The 22,955-nt window shown below is 51.4% G+C and overlaps 1 protein-coding gene across 2 annotated transcripts in view; it reads left to right on the forward strand.

Annotated features, from left to right (window-relative positions):
• CFAP77 (cilia and flagella associated protein 77) overlaps nucleotides 1–22,955 on the forward strand; it is a 145,544-nt gene that overhangs the window by 91,892 nt on the left and 30,697 nt on the right. The window contains exon 4 of one of the 2 annotated variants that reach the window (XR_014829933.1): nucleotides 21,718–22,624. Coding sequence is in view for 1 of the 2 variants with exons in the window: in XM_021085476.2 (XP_020941135.2) it covers nucleotides 21,718–21,823 (106 nt within the window). In the remaining variant the exon portion in view is untranslated. The remainder of the gene's footprint in view (nucleotides 1–21,717; nucleotides 22,625–22,955) is intronic. The other variant, XM_021085476.2, reaches the window with a different exon arrangement.

Raw genomic sequence — 22,955 nt, forward strand, 5'->3', positions numbered from 1 at the left:
ACCTTCGCTCTCCATTTTACAGAAGAAGAGACAGAGGGTCAGAGAGAGGAAGTCCGCTGCCCCGACCACCTGTGACGGTGACCGTGGCACTCAGCCCCCTCCCTGGCCAATGCAAGGATGGAGGGGACGTGGGTGGAGAGGTGACAGAAGTTCTTCCTGCCCTCAGGGGCGGGGATGTGTGAAACAGGACATATGTGGTGAATACCGTCCTGTCTGGATTTCTCCTAAAGCTTTAAACGGACTCTGAACACATCCAAAGAGCCCAATGAGCTTCCCTTTGGATGTGTTACTTCCCTTCACTTTTTTTTGGCCATGCCTGTGGCATGCGGACATTCCAAGGCCAGGAATCAAACCTGAGAACGACCTGAGCCACAGCAGTGACAATACAGGATCCTTAACTCGTGGCACCACCAGGGAACTCCTGCTTCCCTTTACTGTCACGTGTCCCTGCCCCCCCCCCCCCCGGCTGCTCTCAATAAACAAGCCCTTTGATGGGCGTCCAGACCCTTCAGTACCCTGGCTGCTCCAGGCCAGCCTCGGCTCCCCCTAGTCTTCCTGGCACTGACCACAGGGCCTTTGCAGAAGGGGGTCTCGGTCTATTTGCTGAAGAAGCAGGGGCGAATGGCCACACTGAGGTACGCACCCAGAGCCAGTAGCAAAGTGCAACTCGGGTACAACCCTTCACTCACCCGCCAATTAGTCTAGACGCCTCCAATGCTGGTGCTGAGAGTTCAGACCTCAGAAAAAGCAGAAACGGAAGAAGAGCAGGGAATGCTGCCAGCCCCCCCGCCGCCGTCTGCGGCTGCTGCTCGCCCAGCTATCAGATGCATCATCAGCCTGACATTGACAAATGTGAAGGATGGAGGAAATTTTACAGGCTGTTAAAAAATGTTTGCTGCCTGACAGGTTTTTTGAATCTCTCTGCCGAGCTGATTTATTTTACAAATTTACAATGGGCCCATCAATCACTGTGGGTTATTTTGTTTCTCCCGGAGCCGACGGCCAAAATCCAAGCCACCCACCCAAATTCCCATAAAATAATAATAAGCCCCTTCCCAGGCAACTGTCCCTGGGATCCAAGACAGGTTTTGAATGGGGAGACCTGCTCTAGTTGGAAACTCGGCCGAATGAAACCGGGCTGGCCACCAGGGGGAGCATGTGGATCTCGCAAAGACCCCTGTGCCCGGGAGGTGGCGGGTAAGGTACACTGTGCCAGGCAGCCGGCCCCACCCCACCCCCACCAATCTGCTCCCTGGTGCTGATGGCACCTGCAGTTCTTCACTGGCACTCAGCTTCACCTGCTTCTTCACTGGGCACTCAGGTCCTGGAGGGCACAATGGTATCAGAGCCTGGAACATAGTAGGCATTCAATAAATATTTGTTGGAGAAATGTGGTCCAGGTCCCTTTAAGGCTTTGAGACCATATTGAAAGGGAAGAGATGGTTGAGTTGAGACCCAGAGATGGGGTGGTAAAGCCAGAGGCTGCTGTGTCATTTAGCAGACTCTGCCGTGGTCCCCTGTGGTTGCAGCTATGAATCAGCATGGCGGTGATGCCGCCTCAAAGGCTGAAGTGTGTTCTTTGGCCTCATTAATAGAGGTAGCAAGTCCAGAATGAGGGAGGTGACCTTCCTCTTCTCTTCTGCCACTCAGGTCACATTTGTAGCATTGAATTTTAAAATTTGGGCCATCATAGATTCGGGGGAGCATCCCCAAACAGGAGCATGTCCAGAGGGGAGACATCAGGATGGTGGGTGAGATGCAGGGAGAGAGGTCACTGTGGGCAAAGAACATGGCAAGAAATGAGGTCTTCCTGGAGTTCCCTGGTAGCTCAGTGGGTTAAGGATCCTGCGTTGTCACTGCTGTGGCCGGGGTCACTCTTGTGGTGTGAGTTTCATCCCCGGCCCAGGAATTCTGCCTGGCACAGGCACAGCCAAAAAAAAAGTGAGGTTTTCCCAGCTGTGTTGGTGGGTATATGACAGCCCCATTGGGGCCTGGGACCCCCTAAACTGGACCCAACAGGGTCTCTCCTCCTCAGAGCCAGCCTCCTTCCATGGGCCTGATCTGGAGGGAGTTCTGCCTTTTTTTTTTGGTCTTTTGTCTTTTTTTTTAGGGCTGCACTGAGGCATATGGAGGTTCCCAGGCTGGGGGTCCAACCGGGGCTCTAGCTGCCAGCCTACTCCACAGCCACAGCAACGCCAGATCTGAGCCACGTCTGCGACCTACACCACAGCTCACAGTAGCACTGATCCTTCACCCACTGAGTGAGACCGGGGCTTGAACCCGTGTTCCCGTGGATATTTGCCGGTTTTGTTACCACTGAGCCACAATGGGAACTTCAGGTTGTCTTAACAGGGGCCCAGGCAGGGAGGTTGTAGCTGGGCAGGTGTTCTGAGGGCCCCACCCTTTCCCTCCTGCCCTCCTGGAAGCCCAGCCCCTGGGGGACCCTCTGCCTGACTGCCCCCGCCCCCCCCCACCCCCAAACTCCTGCTGGCTCCTTCCCAGCTTTGTTGCCAGAGCCAGGAAGGAGGGAGGAGACATTTTTCATGCTTTGCCTTTTCCCCTCTCGGCTCTCCTGCGGCCCAGACAGAGATTTATTCCCAGCCTGAGGCTCGTGGCATTTGGAGCAGGGAGGGCCTGGGGAGGCACTGATGGGCCCATAATGGATAGGGCCGCGGCTCCCCCCGGGGCCTGTCCCGCCCGAACCCCATCCATCAGGCACAGCTCGGTGCCAGGGTCAGCGCTAACGAGGCCGGGCCGCTCCCCCTCGGGGCCTCCCCAGTCGCATCTCACAGGCTGCGGCTCCTGCTTTTGATGTGTCCAGGGCTGGGCTTCTTCGGTGGGCGAAGCGTGGGGAGCAGGCTTGGTGCCCAGCCTGGCAGGGGGCCCTTGTCCTTACCTCCACAGCCTCTGCCTCGACACCAGGCGAGGGGTTGCTGGGGTGCAGCTGGCTGTGTACCTCCTGTGACACGGCGTCCCCGCGACACAGGCGTGGAAGCTTTGGCATTGTGGGGAGCCAGCAAGTGTCCCCTCCCCACCCCCGCAGGGCCGCATGAAGAGCCAGGCCTCAAACCCAGCACATCGCCTCCTGTTCTTGCTGGAGCCGCAGCCAAAGAATTCATGGGATGAGCTTGCCCTGCTGAGGACCCGTTCAAGGCTCTGCTCCGTTCTGTCCCCTTTGGAGGCCACGTGGAGGCAGCCAGCCATTCATACTGAAACCTCCAGCCTCCTGCACTAATTGCAATATTATCATTAAAGGGTACCATGGAGTTCCCGTCGTGGCTCAGTGGTTAATGAATCCGACTAGGAACCATGAGGTTGCGGGTTCGATCCCTGGCCTTGCTCAGTGGGTTAAGGATCCCGCGTTGCCGTGAGCTGTGGTGTAGGTTGCAGACGCAGCTCGGATCCCGCGTTGCTGCGGCTGTGGCTGTGGCATAGGCCATCAGCTACAGCTCTGATTGGACCCCTAGCCTGGGAACCTCCATATGCCGTGGGTGCGGCCCTAGAAAAGACAAAAAGACAAAAAAAAAAAAAGAATACCAGATTCTTTCCTCAGCTCCTGTGAGGCCAGGCGCATCCTCTCATGTGACCTTCAGAGCGACCTTCTCGGTAGTGACTTGTCCCCATTTACAGATGGGGACACCGAGGCCCAGAGGCACGTACCCATGGTTGTGTGGCTGGAAAGCAGTTGTTCTGGGTATGATCGCAAAAATCACGTTCGTTGCCTCTGGCCCGTGCTGTGTGTTCATTTAGCGCCCATCTGTGCCAGGCATTGTTGTGCTGGGTGTTGGGGATACAGAGGGAAGTAAGACACAAAATAAAACAGGCAACAATTGGGTAAAACAGCAACACAGGAGTTTCCTGGTGGCCTAGAGCTTAAGGATCTGACATTGTTACCTCTGTCGCTTGGATTTGATCCCTGGGGCAGGAACTTCCACATGTTGCATAGGCAGCCCCCCCAAAAAACATCAACAAGGAGTTCCCGTTGTGGCTCAGTGGTTAACAAGCCCAAAGAGTATCCGTGAGGACGTGGGTTCGATCCCTGGCCTTGCTCAGTGGGTTAAGGATCCCGCGTTGCTGTGAGCTGTGGTGTAGGTCGCAGATGTGGCTTGGATCCCACGTTGCTGTGGCAGTGGTGTAGGTTGGCAGCTACAGCTCCTATTTGAACCCTAGCCTGGGAACTTCCATATGCTGAAGGTGCAGTCCTAAAAAGACAAAAAAAAAAAAAAAAAAAGGCAAAATAGCAACAACAACAAAAAGGCTACACAGTACATGTAGTTTCCAGTGAACAGAGGAGGGCAGGATAAGGGCCCAGGGAGACTTTGGGTCATACCTGGTTTTGCTCACTGCTGTCCCCAGTGCCTGGAATACAGTAGGCGCTCAATCAATGCTTTATTGACTGAATACTTAAGAAAGAATAAACAGCTTGATTGAGATCCAGCCCTGATATTTGGAATAGCCTATATTCTACGGCAAAGAACACAGGAGATGACCAACCCTTTCCTGGGCGCAGACTTGTCAGCACTGTGCCTCAGCTCTCAATTTTCTGGGCATCTGTCACAAATTACAACAAAATCGGTGGCTTAAACAGCAGAAATTTATTCTCTGATAATGTGGAGCCCAGAGTTTCAAAATCAAGCTGTCGGAGTTCCTGTTTTGGCTCAGGGGGTTAAGAACCAGCCTGTGAGGTTGCGGGTTTGATCCCTGGCCTCGTTCAGTGGTTTAAGGATCCGGCGTTGCCATGAGCTGCAGCATAGGTGGCAGATGCGGCTCAGATCTGGCGTTGCTGTGGCTGTGGTGTAGGCCAGCAGCTGTAGCTCGGATTCCACCCCTAGCCTGGGAACTTCCATATGCAGCATGTGGGGTCATAAAAAGAAAACAAATCCAGATGTCACAGGGCCATGCCACCCCCGAAGGCTCTAGGATAGACTCCTTCCTCGACTTCCGGTTTCTGGTTGTCCCCACATTCCTTGGTTTGTGGTCACACCACACCCATCTCTGCCTTGGTGACCACGTGGCTTCCTTCTCTGTGTCCGCTTTTGTCTCAAATAAGGACCCTTGGCACTGAGTTTAGGCCTCAGCCGAGTAACGCAGAGAGAACTCAAGGTCCTTAATTTCCTCTGCAAAGACTCCTTTTCCATATTAAGTCACACTCCTGGACTCTGGGGCTTAGAATCAGGACATACCTTTTTTCGGGGGGACCACTCCCCATTCACCCCACTACAATCATTGCAGCATCTTTACTATGGCTGGCCCTGGAAGCTTGTTACATGTTGCCTGTAACGTGTTTATGAAAAATACAAAAATGCTCTGTACTCTTTAGTCAAGAATTGGATGGATGGAGTTCCCGTCGTGGCGCAGTGGTTAACGAATCTGACTAGGAACCATGAGGTTGCGGGTTCGGTCCCTGCCCTTGCTCAGTGGGTTAACGATCCCGCGTTGCCGTGAGCTGTGGTGTAGGTTGCAGATGCGGCTCGGATCCTGCGTTGCTGTGGCTCTGGCGTAGGCCGGTGGCTACAGCTCCAATTACACCCCTAACCTGGGAACCTCCATATGCCGCAGGAGCGGCCCTAGAAAAGGCAGAGAATTGGAATCAGGAGTTCCCTGGTAGCTAGGCAGGTTAAGGATCTAGAGTTGTCACTGTGGTGGCTTGGGTCATTGCTGTGGTGTGTGTTCGATCCCTGGCCAAAGGGTGGGGTTGTAAGCCGCCAAAAGATGAAGGGTATAAACGCTTCCCTGAGAGGTAAACATCTCTGCCAATCCTTTCTTTTGTGTTTAGGAGTGAATGTTCCAAAGGAAAAAAAAAAATAGAAAAGTTCAGAAGCTGCATAACTAACTGCCATGAACCCTCCACTCAAAGTTAACAAACGTCGCCGCTTGACCATACTTGCGTCTGATTCTTTTAAAGTGATTATTGCAGCAATAAAACAGAGCAGATACAGCTTGAAGCCCCTTCTCATCTCTCCCTAACCCCACGCCCTCCCTCTGTTCTCTGAGGACCATCCTGAGGCTGCAGCAAGCTTTCCGCCAGGTGTGCACAATTTTGCTGCAGTATTTCCTGTCCCTAAATAGTGCATCTCGGAGTTCCCTTGTGGCTGAGTCGCTTAAGGACCCGGCATTGTCTCTGCTGCTGCTTGGGCTCCATCCCTGGCCTGGAAGCTTCACATGCTGTGGGAATGGTAAAAAACAAAAACAAAGCCAAAAAGCCAGCATATGGTTTAGTGTGGTTTCATACCATTTAAGTCATTTTGCATATGACAACTTCCTTTTTCACCCTGCACATTCGCATGTCACCTGGTCCGCTGTCTGAATCGCCCACCGTGGGCTCACCCACTCCCCGTCACTGGACACCCAGGCTGCTTCTCGTTTCCCTGGTGATGAAGAGGTGTCCCTCGGACCTCACGCCCGTGCGGGGTCCCTCGGGTCACTGTCCACAAGCAGAGTTGCTGGGCAGACGCAGGTCCTCCCCAGCTTTTGGAGACGCCTCGATGGATCTGCATCGTCCTCCCCGTGGTCCTGCTCTCATCCTCACACTCCCTGGCAGGGATGCCCCAGCAGGTACTCACGGGTCCCCCCAGGTGCCAGGATCCCTTTGCGCACAGGCGCCCGTGGGCTCTAGAGGATTTTTCCTCCTTAGTCAAGTCCATCGCTCTGTTGAGCCTTGTCTCTCCAGAGGTGCTCAGACCACAGCCCGCTGTGCCGGGAGCTCAGGGGGCAGGGGTGGCAGGATGGGCGGAGCACACACTCAGGGTTGGGAGAAGCTTCCCGAAAGCCTGTCCAGCTCCGCTGGCTGCCGCACAGGCGCGGGAACTGCTAATTGAATTCACCCTTGTGAAAAATGTTCACAAATTGCAAATGACCGCTTAGACAAATTTAGAAACCAGGCGTGTGCCGCTAACGAAGCCTCCCTCCTCTGCCGTTAGCGTTTATGTTGGAGCCACAAACAATTAAAAAATATCCACGGGCGCGGAGGTCCTCTTGTCTAATTAGCTCGAAGTCCTGCCAGGAAGAGAGGCCGCCCGCACTTACCACCCCCCTTCCCCTGGGCTGGTTAGAAAAGATGGGCCCTCAGGCCAAGGGGGGGCAATTAAGGAAAAGGCGGTGGGGGTGAGCGGGGAGGAAGGGGCCACCGGGGCCCCCGGGGCCAGAGCTGATGGCCGGCCCACCCCAGACTGAGGTGCTGTAGGGGCCTCTGCAAGGCAAAGGCGCAGAGCTGTAACCCCCAAAGGGTGCCAGGGGCCACGTGGCCAGGGCCCCCTGGGGGCGGGGAGGGCACCCTGGGGACGGCGCCGATGCCTGGCCCCAGTCCAGGCCTGGGGAGACTGATGGTGAGACGAAGGCGCTCTCTTTCAATAAGCTCACTGGGTGATTCTCATTTACCCGAAAGACCGAGACTCCCTGGCCTCAGCGGAGTGAGGGAAGGAGAGACAGAATTAAAGGCAATTTCCGATCCGGTCCACGGCCTGGGTCTCCTGGCTCCAGGGCAGCTGGCTGCAACAGGGACTTCCGTGGGCCCTGGGCTCTCTTGACATCATGAGCCCCTTTCTCTATGAAAAAATAATAATTTAAAATCTTTTGGAGTTCCCACTGTGGCTCAGTGATCACGAACCTGACTCCTATCCATGAAGATGGCGGGTTCGATCCCTGGCCTCGCTCAGTGGGTTAAAGATCCAGCGTTGCTGTGAGCTGTGGTGTAGGTCGAAGGTCAATTCAGATCTGGCGTTGCTGTGGCTGTGGCATAGGCTCCAGCTGCAGCTTTGATTTAACCCCTAGCCTGGGAACTTCCATACGCTGCAGGTATGGCCCTAAAAGGCAAAAAAAAATAATAATAAAAAATAAAATAAAATTTAAAAAAAATCATGTGCTTGTATGAAAATGAGTGTAATCTGGGCTGGATTCTTTTAATTGTTTGCTTCTGATTTTAAAAGACTTTAGAACATTTTGGGAGTTTCCACTGTGGCTCAGCGGGTTAAGGATCTGGCATTATCACTGCTGTAGCTCAGGTTGCTATAGTGGCGCAGGTTCAATCCCTGGCCCGAGAACTTCCCCACGCTGTGGGCGCGGGCCACAAAAGAAGAAATCCGAGCATTTTCATGAACCCTCAGTCTGTCCTGGGGCCCTGGCATCGTGCCTTCTGGGCTGAGGGAGCAAAGTTGGCCTTAATTTTCCCCTTCGGGCCTCGTCACCCCTTTCCTCCTCCAAGGGAGTTGTCTGTCATCTCCCATCCTCCCTGTCCCCTCGCAGGACTCCCTTTCTGGGGGGGGGGGGGGGAACAGAGAAGAAGGCAGAGGACAAACACCTGGCCTTGAAGCCTGAAGACTCTAGACTCGACACGGTGTCCTCCTGCTCGTGCAGAGAGACTTTGAGCTCACAACGTACCATTTCCATGTGCCTCCATTTCTTTGTAAATGGGACCAGTACTCCCTCTGCCATGTCAGGAAAAATGGTGTGAGTTCATCCGTAAGGAGCCACTCGAGTCCTTGGGAAGGAGGAGAGCTACCAAGAATTTTAGTTAGTGAAGAGTCATGGAGCCTGGGCTACATCATCCCACACCTGTAGAGACCTCGCGGGCGAGAGGGCGAAGCCGGCCCTGTGTGAGGCGATAGGGAGTGGTGGGGACTGTGTCAAACTCAAGGTCAAAGGGTGGCCGCTCCAGCCAGTGATGGACTGTTGGGAATGTGGGCCCAGTGTTACCAGATGATCTAATGCTTCATTAAGGAAAGCCAGATGTTGGGGGGGTTTTGTTGTCTTTTTAGGGCTGCACCTGCAGCATTTGGACATTCTCAGGCTAGGGGTTGAATCAGAGCAGCAGCTGCCGGCCTTTGCCACAGCCACAGCAATGCTGGATCCTAGCTGCATCTGCGACCTACACCATAGCTCACGGCAACACTGGATTTTTAATCCACTGAGTGAGGCCTGGGATCGAACCTGCATCTTCGCGGATATTAGTCGGGTTCATTTCTTCTGAGCCATGAAGGGAACTCCAGACACTGGTATTCTTCTGATGTAAAAATGCATATATTGATGCCATTCCCTGGTGGCCTAGCAGTTAAGGATTTGATGCTGTCTCTGCTCTGACTCAGATTCAGTCCCAGCCCTGAGAATTTTTATATGCCACAGGCACAGCCAAAATGTAAAAACAAACAAACAAACAAACCTTTAAAAATGCATATGTTGATAACAAAAATTTTTATTTTTTTGTTTAACTTTTATTATGGTAGGAACACAACGGGAGAGCTACTCTTCTAAAAAATCTTCCAGTATACAACAGAGTGTAATTAAATATATGCACGACGTTGTACAGCAGGTCTCTAGAAGTTATTCCTTTTGCGTAACTGAAACTCTATGTCTCTTGGTTACTCTCCATTCCCTGTTGACTCACTCCAGGCCCTGACAACCACCGTTCCACTCTGAGTCTATGAACTGGGAGCAAGAATTGTTAAATGCTACAGACCAAACCAAGCAGGTCTGCAGGCCAGGGATGGGCGAGAGTCTTCCATGTGATGGAGCAAGTTCTTTCAGCTCATTGAAGGCTTTATCCATCGTTCAAGAGCAGTAACAATAGTTCTCGGTCCGTCAGGTTCGTTGTCACCCGTCAAATGGGGGATGACGTAACGGTGGCTCCTATCCCGTGGGCTTCTTGTCAGGATGCGAAGGAAGTGTCCCCGGCCTGTGAGGGTGGCCTACGAGGGAGGAGGAAGTTTACCGAAAGGCAAGAGGGAGAAGCTTTTTGACCATGGAGCGGGTTTGTGCCTCGACTCTGGCCGTGCGTCTGCGAACCTCCACGCGCGGTGAGCTTTTGTAGAAGCAAGTACACCAGTGAGTACGAGTCAGTTCGGTGACATCTCAGGACGTTGGGTGGATTGCTCAACATCAATAGTTTGCTTTTGATTTTTTTTTTTTTTTTTTTTTTGGCCGCACCCGCGGCGCGCGGAAGTTCCCAGGCCAGGGATCGAACCCGCACCACGACCGTGAGCCAAGACCCGCAGTGACAATACCAGATCCTTAACTCGCTGCACCACAAAGGGAACTCCCTTGCTTTTGTTCTTTAGGTTTACCAGACGTCAACACTGGGGGAAAGAGGGTAAGGGGTACACAGGGGTCTCTCTCTGCGTTAATTTTTCTTTCTCCCCCTCCCTTCTTCCTGTATTATTTCCTACAACTTCATGATTCCCAATGCCGTCTGTAAACACTTCAGTTGCAAAAAAGAGAGAAAAAAGCAGGGAATTCCCGTTGTGGCGCAGTGGAAACGAATCCGACTAGGAACCATGAGGTTGCAGGTTCCATCCCTGGCCTCGCTCCGTGGGTTAAGGATCCAGCATTGCTGTGAGCTGTGGTGTGGGTTGCAGACACGGCTCAAATCTGGCATTGCTGCGGCTGTGGTGTAGGTGGCAGCTGCAGCTCCGATTGGACCCCTAGGCTGGGAACCTCTATATGCTGTGAGTGCAGACCTAAAAAGACAAAAGTCAAAAAAAAAAAAAAAAAAAAAGGTAAAAAAACTTTAACTGTGGTTGTTTATAATGCTACGGGCAGTGTTAGAATTGCTTATTCCAAGAAACAGTGGTGCTATTTTCTGTTCTTTTTCTTTTTACAGCCGAACTTGTGGCATATGGAAGTTCCCAGGCTAGGGATTGAATCGGAGCTGCAGCTGAGGCCTACGCCACAGGCACAGCAACTCTGGATCCAAGCTGCATCTGCCACCTACACTGCAGCTTGTGGCAACGCCAGATCCGTAACCCACTGAGGGAGGCTAGGGATCGAACCCGCATCCTCTTGGATACGATGTCAGGTTCTTAACTTGCTGAGCCATAGCAGGAAGCCACAGTGGTGCAATTTTAGGCACAAGTGAAGTGCTTGATCATGATGCCTGAGGCCACCTTCCATTCAGGAAACCTCAGGTGGTGAGGAGAAAGGAGGCCCAGCTTTAGGAACACATCCGGCTTGGAGAAACATCTCCCGTGGACAGAACAGAAGTTGGGTCTCCTTATGTGGTGCCACCATCAGGCGCTCTGGGCTTCGTTTGAGAGCCGCCAAGAGATAGCCCAGCCCTTCAGCCTCTTCCCTCCTCCAAAACCAGACCCTCCGCGGTCCATGGCATGTTGTGAACTTGACACCCAGCTGAGGAGGTGCAGTCTGGCCCCGAGGCCACCGTCCCCTGTACAGCGCTCGAGGCAGCACCGACGCCTGGGCCAGGGCCTCGCCCGCCCGCTGGGAGCAGCAGACCGCTGGCACATTAGAGATGGATTTTAATTTTATTTTAACAAAATAGCTGTCTCCACTGGAAGAAGCATCAAGAGCCAAATAAGGACCCGTCTTGAGCGGAATCACGTTGAACAGACCTCCGTGCTGTCATTGATTTTCCAGGAAGAAAAAAATCGCCTCTGGCTACTAAACCGAATTAGTAGTCACTGATGACCAATTATTTTAGCCCGCTGTGAACGCGGAGCCGCACTAAAATCCGGTTTGTCAGACCCAAGGCTCCCTTCTCAAACACCTTTCAACAAATGTGTACCTCACGTCCCTCAGAAGCTTCCTACAGCTTCCTCTCTTCCGCCAAGTTCTCCGGCTCCACAAAGTTTTAATGAGCAGCCAAGATGAAGATGGGTTTGCCATGAAAGGGCCCCTCTAATCCACAGAGCACTCCTCGGCGGAGCGGAGGCGCGCCGGCAAATCAGAGCTGTCAGCCCTCATCCCCCCGCACGCTCAAAGTGTCAGCCTAATGTTTGCAAATGGTAATTTCCACTTTCCCTGCTCGTCCTGGTGCCTTCATGGGAGATCAACTCCTGGTCTTGGGGTATCAAGCGCGAAGCAGCGAGGAGGCATTGGATTGAACTAATGTGAAGTTTCTTGCCGGCCGACCCCGCGTCGGAGCTGATCGCAGTTCGTTTTCATTCCCCATTTTCCGCTGCATCGGACCGAGTTTTGACACGGTTTTGCTGTGAGTGGGAACGTCAAGGGTGGGGAGGGACTCTTCCGAGAGGTTCCTGCCAGGTTATCAGCAAATAGCTTGTCGAAGCCCGCGGTGGCGGCCACGCCGGCACAGATCACGCAGCGTCTCGGTGGAGGTCACTGGGCACAGAGCCTCACCGTCGGGACGGGGCATCTTGAGAGCCGGGGAAGCGGGGTGGGGACCCTGGCCTGGCTGCCTGGTGGCTCTCTGTGTGTGAGCGAGCCGCGGGCCAGTGGCTGGATTTCTTGGCGTCTCAGCGTCCACATCGGAAGGCAAGGATGGCCACTTTCACGTCCAAGGTTATGGAAGAATCAGTGTCCTTGGAGTGCTTGCCAGTGGGCTTGGTGTCATAAGTGCTGGCTAAAAAATGGGGAGCCAAGTTCTCGTAGTGGCTCAGTGGGTTGAGAACCTGAAAGAGCCTCTGTGAGGAGGCAGGTTCAATCCCTGGCCTTGCTCTGCGGGATAAGGATCTGGTGTTGCCGCAGTTCTGGTGGGGTGTTGGCAGGGCTGTGCAGGGCAGGGGGGAGGGTGAGCTCCCATCCTGATACCAATTCTGACTTGGATCCATCCTCCCATCACTGACTGTGTGGTCTTGAGAGTCATATGACCTCTCAGCTGTGGATTTTTCTTTTTCTTTCTTTCTTTCTTTCTTTTTTTTTTTTTTGGCACCACCCTCATTATGCACAAGTTCCCAGGCCAGGGACTGAATCCATTTCACAGCAACCACTGGAGCCACAGCAGTGACAACGCTGGATCCTTAACCCATCCAGCTTCTCTCTCTCTTTTTGTTTTTTGTTTTTTGAGGGCCGCATTAGCGGCATGTAGAGGTTCTCAGGCTAGGGGTCGAATCGGAGCTGCAGCCGTTGGCCTACGCCAGAGCCACAGCAACGGGGGATCCGAGCCACGTCTGCAACCTACACCACAGCTCACGGCAACGCTGGATCCTTAACCCACTGAGCAAGGCCAGGGATCGAACCCGCAACCTCATGGTTCCTAGTGGGATTCGTTAACTGCTGAGCCAGACGAGAACTCCCAGCTTCTCTTTTTTCATACTTGACCTGCGTCTTGGAGATCTTTCTGCGTCGTTACACGTATGGTCACTTTCTTCTTTCTGGCAGCTGCACAATATGTCCTGATAAATGTGATCGGCTCGGTGACAAGTGGGGGGGCGGGGGAATTCTGAACATGCGTGTCCTTGCCTTGTTCAAACTGCTCCGAGGGCGTTCTCTGATGGCCTAGCAGGTTGAGGCTCCTGCCTTTTGACCGCTGTGGCTCTGGTCACTGCTGTGTGGCGCAGGTTTGACCCCTGGCCCCGGGGACTTCCACATGCTGCAGGTGTGGCAAAAAAGAAAAAAAATTAAAACAAAACCAAAAATAAGAGAGAACCTGAAAATAATGTCACAACTTTTATTAAACAAACAAACAAACTGCTCTGAGGCCAACTGATTTCCCAGGTGAAGTCTCAGGCATCCGTGGCTTCTCTGCCAGTTTCCAATTACAAAAGGCCGTCTCAGTGCACTAGTGAATATGCCCAGGCTAGTGGCACCATTAAAACGTCCAGCTTGGAGTTCCCTGGTGGCTCAGTGGGTTAAGGATCTGGCTTGTCACTGCTGTGGCACAGGTTTGCTCTTTTTGTTTTGGGTTTTTGTTTGTTTGTTTAGGGCCACACCTTGACAGATGGACATTCCCAGACTAGGGGTTGATTTGGAGCTGCAGCTGCCGGCCTAGACCACTGCCACAGCAATACCAGATCCGAGCCACATCTATGACCTACACCACAGCTCACAGCAAAGCCAGGTCCTTTAACCCACTGAGTGAGACCATGGATCAAACCCGCATCCTCATGGATACCTGTCGGATTCTTAACCCACAGGTTCTAGCCCTGGCCCTGGAACTTCCACATGCTGTGGATGTGGGGGGTGGGGGGGGTGGAGAGAAAGAGAAAGCAAAAGCAACAACCCACCTCAGCTCCAGGGAGGATGGAGGGTATTACAATAATTACGATCGGGCTTTCTGGTATTGTTTCATTGCCCAGTTGGCTCGGGTAATATTTCACTTAGTAGCCTTTCATTTGCTCTTATAAGTGAGACAGATGGATAGTGTAAACACACATTCTCCTTATCTCGGTTTGGGATCCTAACATGATGAGAGAAGCGTTTTAATAAAAAGTTCTGCCAGTTCCTGTTGTGGTGCAGGGGAAACGAATCTGACTAGTATCCGTGAGGACGCGGGGTTCAATTTCTGGCCTGGATCAGTGGGTCAGGGATCCGGCATTGCCGTGAGCCCTGGTGTAGCTTGCAGACGTGGCTTCGATCTTGCGTTGCTGTGGCTGTGGCATAGGCTGGCAGATACAACTCCGATTCCACCCCTAGCCTGGAAACTTCCATATGCCACACGTGTGGCCCTTAAAAGCAAAACAAACAAAAAACAAACAAAAAAACAGTTCTGGAAAGCTCTGGAATACTGTTCTAAGCAAGGCTGTTGTGTGAACATACTCAAGCCTGGTGCCTGTGTCTCTATAAGTGTTTCTTTCTCTCTCTTTTTTTTTTTTTTTTTTTTTTGTCTCTTTGCCTTTTCTAGGGCTGCACCTGCAGCATATGGAGGTTCCTAGGCTAGGGGTTGAATCGGAGCTCTAGCCACAGGCTTACTCCAGAGCCACAGCAATTCGGAATCCGAGCCGCATCTGCGACCTACACCACAGCTCACAGCAATGCCGGATCCTCAACCCACTGAGTGAGGTCAGGGATTGAACCCGCAACCTCATGGATACTAATCAGATTCCTTAACCACTGAGCCACGACGGGAACTCCATGTTGTTTTTTTTTTAATGGCCACATCCACGGCATATGGAAGTTCCCAGGCTGGGACTGACTCCAAGCTGCAGCTGCAACCTATGGCACAGCTGCAGCAGCTTGGGAGTCTTTAACCCACCAAGCTGAGCTGGGGATTGAACTCGCACCTCCTCAGCAAACCCAAGCCACGGCAGTCAGGTTCTTAACCCAGCGCACCACAGCGGGAACTCCTCTATTACGGTTTTTTTATAGGCACTTCAGTCCGCTTTGATCTTTGATGTTTTCCTGGACACATCACCCGTTTTGTTTTGGTTTCACATTATTAGCATAAAAAGTTATGCATAATGTTCTTCATAATTAAAAGAAATATCTTACCTGCCTTCAAGGGCAGCTCTAGGTTTTGGGGACTGGGAGCTTATTCAAGTTTGGGGGGGTTCTCTTTAAGGAAAAAAAAATCAAAATCATGAATATGAATTTAGGCATAAAACTGAATACTTAATTAGAATAAGAAAGGAAATCTGAACAAATTAAATTTTTAAATAAGCTGACAAATATCGTAAACCACCAAATCCAGAAAAGTAACACACTTTTTAAAAAATGAGTTTCCTGACATGCCCTATATTTATTTTTCCCACTTTTTGTGGCTCCATACTCTTTGATCACCTCTTTGTATGGCAGTAATTTTATAATATTTTTATATAAAATTGAATGCTATTTCTGTCTTTCTGCTTTCATGCTTGATTGCATTTGGAAAAAAAATTTACTTTGAAATAATGATGGATCCACAGGAAGCCGTAAACACCGTACAGAGATCCTGTTTCTCTTCACTCTGTTGTCGCCCGTGATAACAATAGCGCAATACCAAGATCAAGATCAATTGACCTTGGAAGAGTACACAGACCTCATTCAGATATCGTGTGTGTGTGTGTGTGTGTGTGTGTGTGTGTGTGTGTGTGTGTGTGTGTGTTTGGTTTCCATGCATTTTATCACACAGAGTTTTGTGTGACACAATCAAGATACGGAACTGCCGGCGCTCCCGGTGTGGCACAGGGCGTGGAGCATCCAACTGCCGTGGCTCCAGTGGCCATGGAGGCGCGGGTTCCATCCCCCAAGCGGCGCAGTGGGTGAAAGGATCTGGCGATGCGGCCGCTGCGGCTTGGATTCGCTCTCCGGCCCAGGAACTTCCAGATGCTGCGGATGCATCCATAAACAGGAAGAGGAAAAAAAAGATGCAGAACTGTCCTCCCAGCTCAAAGACCCCTCATATGCCCACAGATCGACCCTTCTCGCCACCATTCCTCGATCCCTGGAACATTCCAATCATGGCACGTACCTGAAATCATACAGTGGTATGTGACCTTCTGAGACTGGTCTTTTTCTTTCTTTCTTTCTTTTTTTTTTTTTTTTTTGCTTTTGCTTTTTAGGGCGGCGTCCATGGCATATGGCAGTTCCCAGGCTAGGGGTCGAATCGGAGCGACAGCTACCAGCCTACACCACAGCCACAGCAATGCTGGATGCTTAACGAGGCCAGGGATCAAACACACATCCTCGTGGATACTAGTCGGGCTCATTACTGCTGAGTCACAATGGGAACTTCCCAAACTGGCCTTTTCCCCTCAGCTTAATGGCCTTGACATCATCCAAATTGTTGCTATAGTAGCGGTCCCTTCCTTTTTACTAGTAAATGGTGTTCCGTACCATGGATGGACCGGTTTATTCACCCAATGATGGACAGTTTGGCTGCTCCCAGTTTGGGGATAGTAAAAGTCTAGCTGTGGAGTTCCCTGGTGGCTCAGCAGGTTAAGGACCTGGCATTGTCACTACTGTGGCTCAGGTTTGATCCTTGGCCTGGGAACTTCTGCACGCCTCGAGCCAAAAACAAAAACCACACAAATGGTCCTTGAACCTTTGTGTATAGATCTCTGTGTAGAAATAAATCCTCACTTCTCTGGAATAAATGCCCCGCAGTGCCATGGCTGGGTCCATAGAGGAAGTGGATGTTTTGGTTTTTAAGAAACTGTCAAACCATTTTCCAGAGCACCTCTATGCCATTTTACACTCCCACCAGCAACGTATAAAAGGTTTCATTTCTCTGCATCCTTGCCGGCATCCAGCATTGTCACTACGTATTTCTCATTTTCACTGTGCTAATAGGTGTGTAGTGACACATACATACCATCACGGCCTTAGTTTGCATTTCTCCAGCGGTGAGGGATGTTGACTATTGTTTCAGGTACTTCCTAGCCATCCTTCTATCCTCTTTGATGAAATGTCTCTTCAAGGTTTGCCCCTTTTCTAATACAACTGTTTGTTTTTGTCGGTTTACTGTTGAGCTTTGAGAGTTCCGTGTAAAGGGTAGATAGGAGGCCTTTGCAAAATACTTGGTTTGCAAATATTTTTCTCCCAGTTGTGACTTGTCTTTTCATCTTCTCAAGAGGATCTTTCACAGATCACAAGTTCCTAATTTTAGAGTTCCTGCGGTGGCACCAAGGGATCAGTGGCGTCTCTGGAGCCCTGGGATGCAGCTTTGATCCCCAGCCTAGCACAGTGGGTTAAGGATCCAGCGCTGCCGAAGCTGTGGCATAGGTCGAAACTGCAGCTTGAATCTGTTTCCTGGCCCAGGAACTCCCTATGTTGCAGGGCAGCCAAAAAAAACCCTTATTGTTTTTTCCTCTCTCTCTCATGTGCTTTTTTTTTTTTTTTTTTGGTCTTTTTAGGGGTGTACCCACAGCATATGGAGGTTCCCAGGCTAGGGGTGGCATCGGAACTGCAGCTGCTGGCCTACACCACAGCCACAGCAATGTGGGATCCAAGCCGCGTCTGTGACCTACACCACAGCTCACAGCAATGCCAGATCCTTAACCCACTGAGCAAGGGCAGGGATGGAACCCGCATCCTCATGGATTCATTTCCGCTGCGCCACCCCTGGAAGTCCAACATGGATCATGCTTTTGATGTCAAATCTAAGAACGCATCAAACAGCCTAACCCTAGGACCCCAAGATTTTGTCCTATGTTTTCTTCTAAAAGCTTTAGAGTTTTACATTTTATATGTAAATCTATGCTCCATTTTGAGTTAATTCTTGTGTAAAGTGTGAGACTTGGGTCAAGAGGTTTTCGTGTGGTTTGTTTTGGTTTCGTTTATGATGTACCATTGTTCCAGCATCGTCTGTTAAACAGACTATCCCTCCTCCTTTGTATACAATTTCCGTCGATTTACTCTCCTAGGAAATTTTTTTCGCTGTGCCCACATCAGGCAGAGGTTCCCGGGCTAGGAATCGAACCTGTGCCATAGCCGTAACCTAAGCCACAGCAATGACAATGCCAGATCCTTAACCCACTGAGTCACCAGGGAACTCCCTCTCTTAATTTTTTTTTTTTTTTTTTGGTCTTTTTTAGGGCCGCAACCGTGGGATATGGAAGTTCCCAGGCTAGGGGTGGAATCGGAGCTGTAACTGTCAGCCTACACCACAGCCACAGCCACAGCCACGCCAGATCCGAGCCGTGTCTGTGACCCACACCACAGCTCACGGCAATGCCGGGTCCTTAACCAACTGAGTGAGGCCAGGGATCGAACCCACATCCTCATGGATACTAGTCGGATTCTTAATCCACTGAGCCACACTGGGAGCTCCTCATGAGGGCATTTTAAGCAAGGGATGATGTGTTACTATCTAGATCCTGGGTTTTCCCCACATCAGACAAGCTCTCCCACTTTATATCCGAGTTAATGAGCCAGTGCAGAAACAGACAAAACCTGCTAAGATCTCCTTTAGCCAGGGCTGGGCCACGGTGACTCAAGACTGTCAGCGCTTCTGCTCCGAGCCCCTCCTGCCTCCTTCCAGCAAGAAGAACCGCTGGCCAGAGCAGGACACAAAGACGGTCGGCGAGGCTGCGGGAGGGCTGGGAGGACAGGTTTGTGGCGATGTGTGCAGGGGTGGGGGATGCTGGGAAGAGAGCTTTTCTGTTGAATGGCCTCTTGGGGTAGATCTTGTGAGATTACGCATCAAGTGTCATTAGAACGCGTAGCTATAAACTAGGCTGCTCAGAAGCATGGGGTGTGTAATAATTAAGTAATAAAAGTCACCACAGGGGTAAAGGAACCGGAAAACAAAGAGCTGCTGTTTGTAGATGCACCGCAGGCCGCTCTGTAAAGGGACCTCTGAGCTTAAGTGGCACTTCAAAGCCACTGACTCTCCACTCAAACGGAGTCCCAAAGATGCCTGCACATAGAAGAGGGAAACTGTGCTGGGAGCACAGACAGGTGGAAAGCAGGATATGGATGCTTAGGGTCCGGGTCAGCTCTATGTCTGTCTCCAGGGCCACAGAATCCAACACTTGGAGGGGCCCGGTAGGCAGTGGAGGGCAACAGGGAAGGGAGAGGACTTGGGCTAAATGGCACCCAGTGCTCAGCCAACTGGTGCCGAGTGGTCAGACATATACACCTTCAAGACAAGCTGGGTCTTTTAGTGTAAGAGCTCCTGATGATTAAGTGTGGACAACAATTTCAAGACCCCCGTGCAGGCTGAATAAGACACAAACCCGGGGCTCCAGATTTGCAATCCCGGGTCCTGACTGTATGAACTCCAGGAGCCACCTCCTATCTCAGTCCCTCCATCTCTCCTCATTCCCTCATCTGTGAAATAAGGTCACAGGGAAGATCAGGGCTCTGAGCCTCCCCGGGGGCATCTGCGCCTTTGAAAATGTGGTATAGGGGCAGATCTTCATGCAGACACGGTGTCTGTGCACTCCGGCTCAGAAACGTCCATCTGAGACTTCATGGGACTTTGGGGAAGCTGGATGATCTAGAGGCCTTAAACCCTGAAGGGTGGGTCCTGGACAGGGCACCTCCAGACCCACTGAACCTGAACATGCCTATAACAATCCCCCACCCCACCCCACCCCCGCGACAGTGTGCGAAACGCTGCCGGATGGTTCCTTCTGCTGGAAGAGAAGCACTTCTGCTTACAGGACCTTCTCTGGATGGCACACATCTGCACAACAGTGTCTCTTGATGTTTCCCAAAGTGTGGGCTGAGGAACCCCTTGGGGCCCCCATAAAACACGACCACAAAATTGGTGACCTCAAACAACAGAAATGTATTTTCTTTTCCTTTCTTTTTTTAAAACAATTTTCTTATGGTCGCACCTGGGGTATATGGAAGTTCCTGAGCCAAGGAACGAATCCCAGCCGCAACTGCAACCTGCCCCACAGCGGCAGCAATGCTGGATCCTTTACCCCACTGCACTGGGCTGGGGATCGAACCCAAGGGGGTGATAAGGCCTGAAGTGGTAAACTCAGTCCAACTTGCTCACTAGGTCCAGAAGGCAGGATGCCAGGGGCCCAGGACACTACAAGGGACCATAAAAATGCTCTGATTGCTTCTTTATTGGCCACACCTGTGGCACATGGAAGTTTCCAGGCTAGGGGTTGAACGTGAGCCACAGCAGCAACCCAAGCCGCTACAGTGACAATGCTGGATCCTTAAGCCACTGTACCACAAGGGAGCTCCTCTTTTTACTCTTTTTAACATGGCTACTAGAAGAATTTTAGTTTCATGGTGGCCCACATAAGATTTCTATTCGACAGTGCTCATCTAGAAGGCTGATCACCTTTGGGTTCATTCTGGGTCCCACGCCCGCCACTGAAATGTTTGGTGAATGGTGTTCCTATCTCCTGCTAATCATTCTTGGCCCCATGTCTCTCACTTTCAGTGATGGTAAGATTGATCATGCGAGTAAATTTTATATTATGGATAGTTTACCACAATAAAAAAAAAAATTGCAGCTCCGTCTGACCCACCCATTGTAAAGTTCTCCATCAGCCGTGCACCTGATCATTTCAGCAGTCACTGATGATTATCTAAATCCATCTTTTTAGGGCTGTATCCACGGCATATGGAAGTTCTCAGCCTAGGGGTCGAATCAGAGCTGTAGCTGCCGGCCTACACCACAGCCACAGCAACGTGGGACCCAAGCTGTGTCTGCGACCTACACCACAGCTCATGGCAACGCCGGATCCTTGACCCACTGAGCAAGGCCAGGGATTGAACCTGGGTGCTCATGGATACTCGCTGGGTTCATTAACCCCTGAGCCATGATGGGAACTCCTAAATCCATCATTTCATTAGGAGTTGCAAAGTAATGATTCTCTTCCCCTCAATTCTGTCCTTTCTCCTGCATTTGATTAGCCTTGCTTCTTCTATAAAGAACTTGCCCTCATCACCTATGAGGTACCCCGAGAGGGTCTCACACCCAGCACGGCCCCCACTGCTTCAGGACGTTACCTCCATCTCTAGGATGGGGTAGTAGTAGTTCTCACTTTACAGTGATGTGCAAAATACTCTACACAGGGTGAGTGCTCTGTGGCTGGAGACAATTGTCAAAGAGAACCAGAGCAGAGGCCAAAGGCAATACAGACAGATTTCATTCCATACTATTGCAAAGGAGAGAGCAACTTCAGTACAGAGCTGGGCTCAATTCTGAACACAACACAAGCGGGGGTTTACAGCCAAGAAGCAGAATGGATGGAAAATTACTAAAGGAGACTTTAAGCATAGGGGGGAGTCTTGCTAAACTGACTCGACAGGATTCTTGGTAAAGGCACACTAAGACGATCAAATATTAAGGGTGAGGGAACTGACTTAGCAGGGTTCTTGGCTGAGACTGACTTCAGCCGGCCAAAGACAGATGAGGCCTAATCAAAAAGAGGGCTCCAAAGAGCTTGTCTAAAATCTGGTCAAGGAGAGAGTCTGTCACCATGCAAGGCCTAGCACTTTGTTGGTGGGTATTAAATGTTTGTTGAATGACTCATACACATCACCTGTTTTTTCCACAGCAGCAGAAGGCCAGAGAGAGCCTCTCACAGCCTTGGGAGAGCACTTTGCCCTGTAGCCCCAACAGTCAAGCAGGCAGTTTCATGGGAGAGGGGGCCTCTGGCCCTTCCCAGACCTCAAGCCTGTCCGATTTCTTCCCCATAGGCCTTCCACCCCTTTCTTTGATCTGCTGCAGCATCGGTATCAGCAGCTCTGGGTGCAGGAGCAGAAGGCCACCCAGAAAGCCATTAAACTGGAGAAAAAGCATAAGGTAAATGCACCACTCACTCCAGACTGGATAACTTTGGGGTAGAAGGGAAGGGAACGGGGGGGCAAGGCTTTGAGGCTGACCACTGCGCATGTTTGTCCCCGGGGGAGCGTGTGGGGGGTCTGCTGGGGACTCAAGTTGCTTAGTGCTTTGCTGTTAAGAGTCTTGGCGATGATCAGGTTCCACCCCCCCTGAAGCCCCGAGAGTGGAAGGTTCTGGCCAGCGTCACCTGTAAATTGGCCCTATGTGCATCTGGAGCAGGAGCTGAGCCCCGTCTCCCGGATCCCGCCTGGGGACTTCCTGTCTCACCACACTCCACACTCCACACATCGGGTTACAAACGAATCGGTCCTGGTCCGAACAGAAACATGCCCTTGTGTTTCTGGAAAGAAAAGGCTAAGAAGGCCAAGTCCGAAGAGGAAAGCCACTTCTGGGAGGGTCTACAAAGGACGCATTTTATGAAACCTTAGGAATACCTTTTACCTCAAGTTCATGGATAAGGCCGTGCTGAACACTCCACATGCGTCCTACACACCACTTCATCTGCACCAGACGGGAGCCTGTGAGGTGGGTGTTGGCCTAGTTTCCAGGCCCAGAGAGGCAGTGGCCACACAGGAAACGTGAGCCGAGGACAGAAAGATGTCCACGCACTGCCAGTTGCCAATGGTGTGAATCCCAGTGGGGATTTTAACCTGGAGAAACATCTTTTTTTTTTTTTTTTTTTTGTCTTTTTGTCTTTTTGCCATTTCTTGGGCCGCTCCCGCGGCATATGGAGGTTCCCAGGCTAGGGGTTGAATCGGAGCTGTAGCCACCGGCCTACGCCAGAGCCACAGCAACACGGGATCCGAGCCGCGTCTGCAACCTACACCACAGCTCACGGCAACGCCGGATCGTTAACCTACTGAGCAAGGGCAGGGACTGAACCCGCAACCTCATGGTTCCTAGTCGGATTCGTTAACCACTGCGCCACGACGGGAACTCCTGGAGAAACACCTTTAGCTATGAATTTGCGTTGCTGTTTGCATTTGAAGATGTTAAACACGGTCCTTTAAAATAGTCTGCGACGCGGACTTTCTTTCTTTTGGTTCTTTTTAGGGCCGCATCCACGGCACATGGAGTTTCCCAGGCGAGGGGT

Source organism: Sus scrofa, chromosome 1 (genome assembly GCF_054392235.1).
Source record: "Sus scrofa isolate SSC_HxYL_T2T_F1_AM1 chromosome 1, Sscrofa_HxYL_maternal_Yorkshire_Landrace_v2.0, whole genome shotgun sequence".
In the NCBI taxonomy this organism is placed as follows: domain Eukaryota; kingdom Metazoa; phylum Chordata; class Mammalia; order Artiodactyla; family Suidae; genus Sus; species Sus scrofa.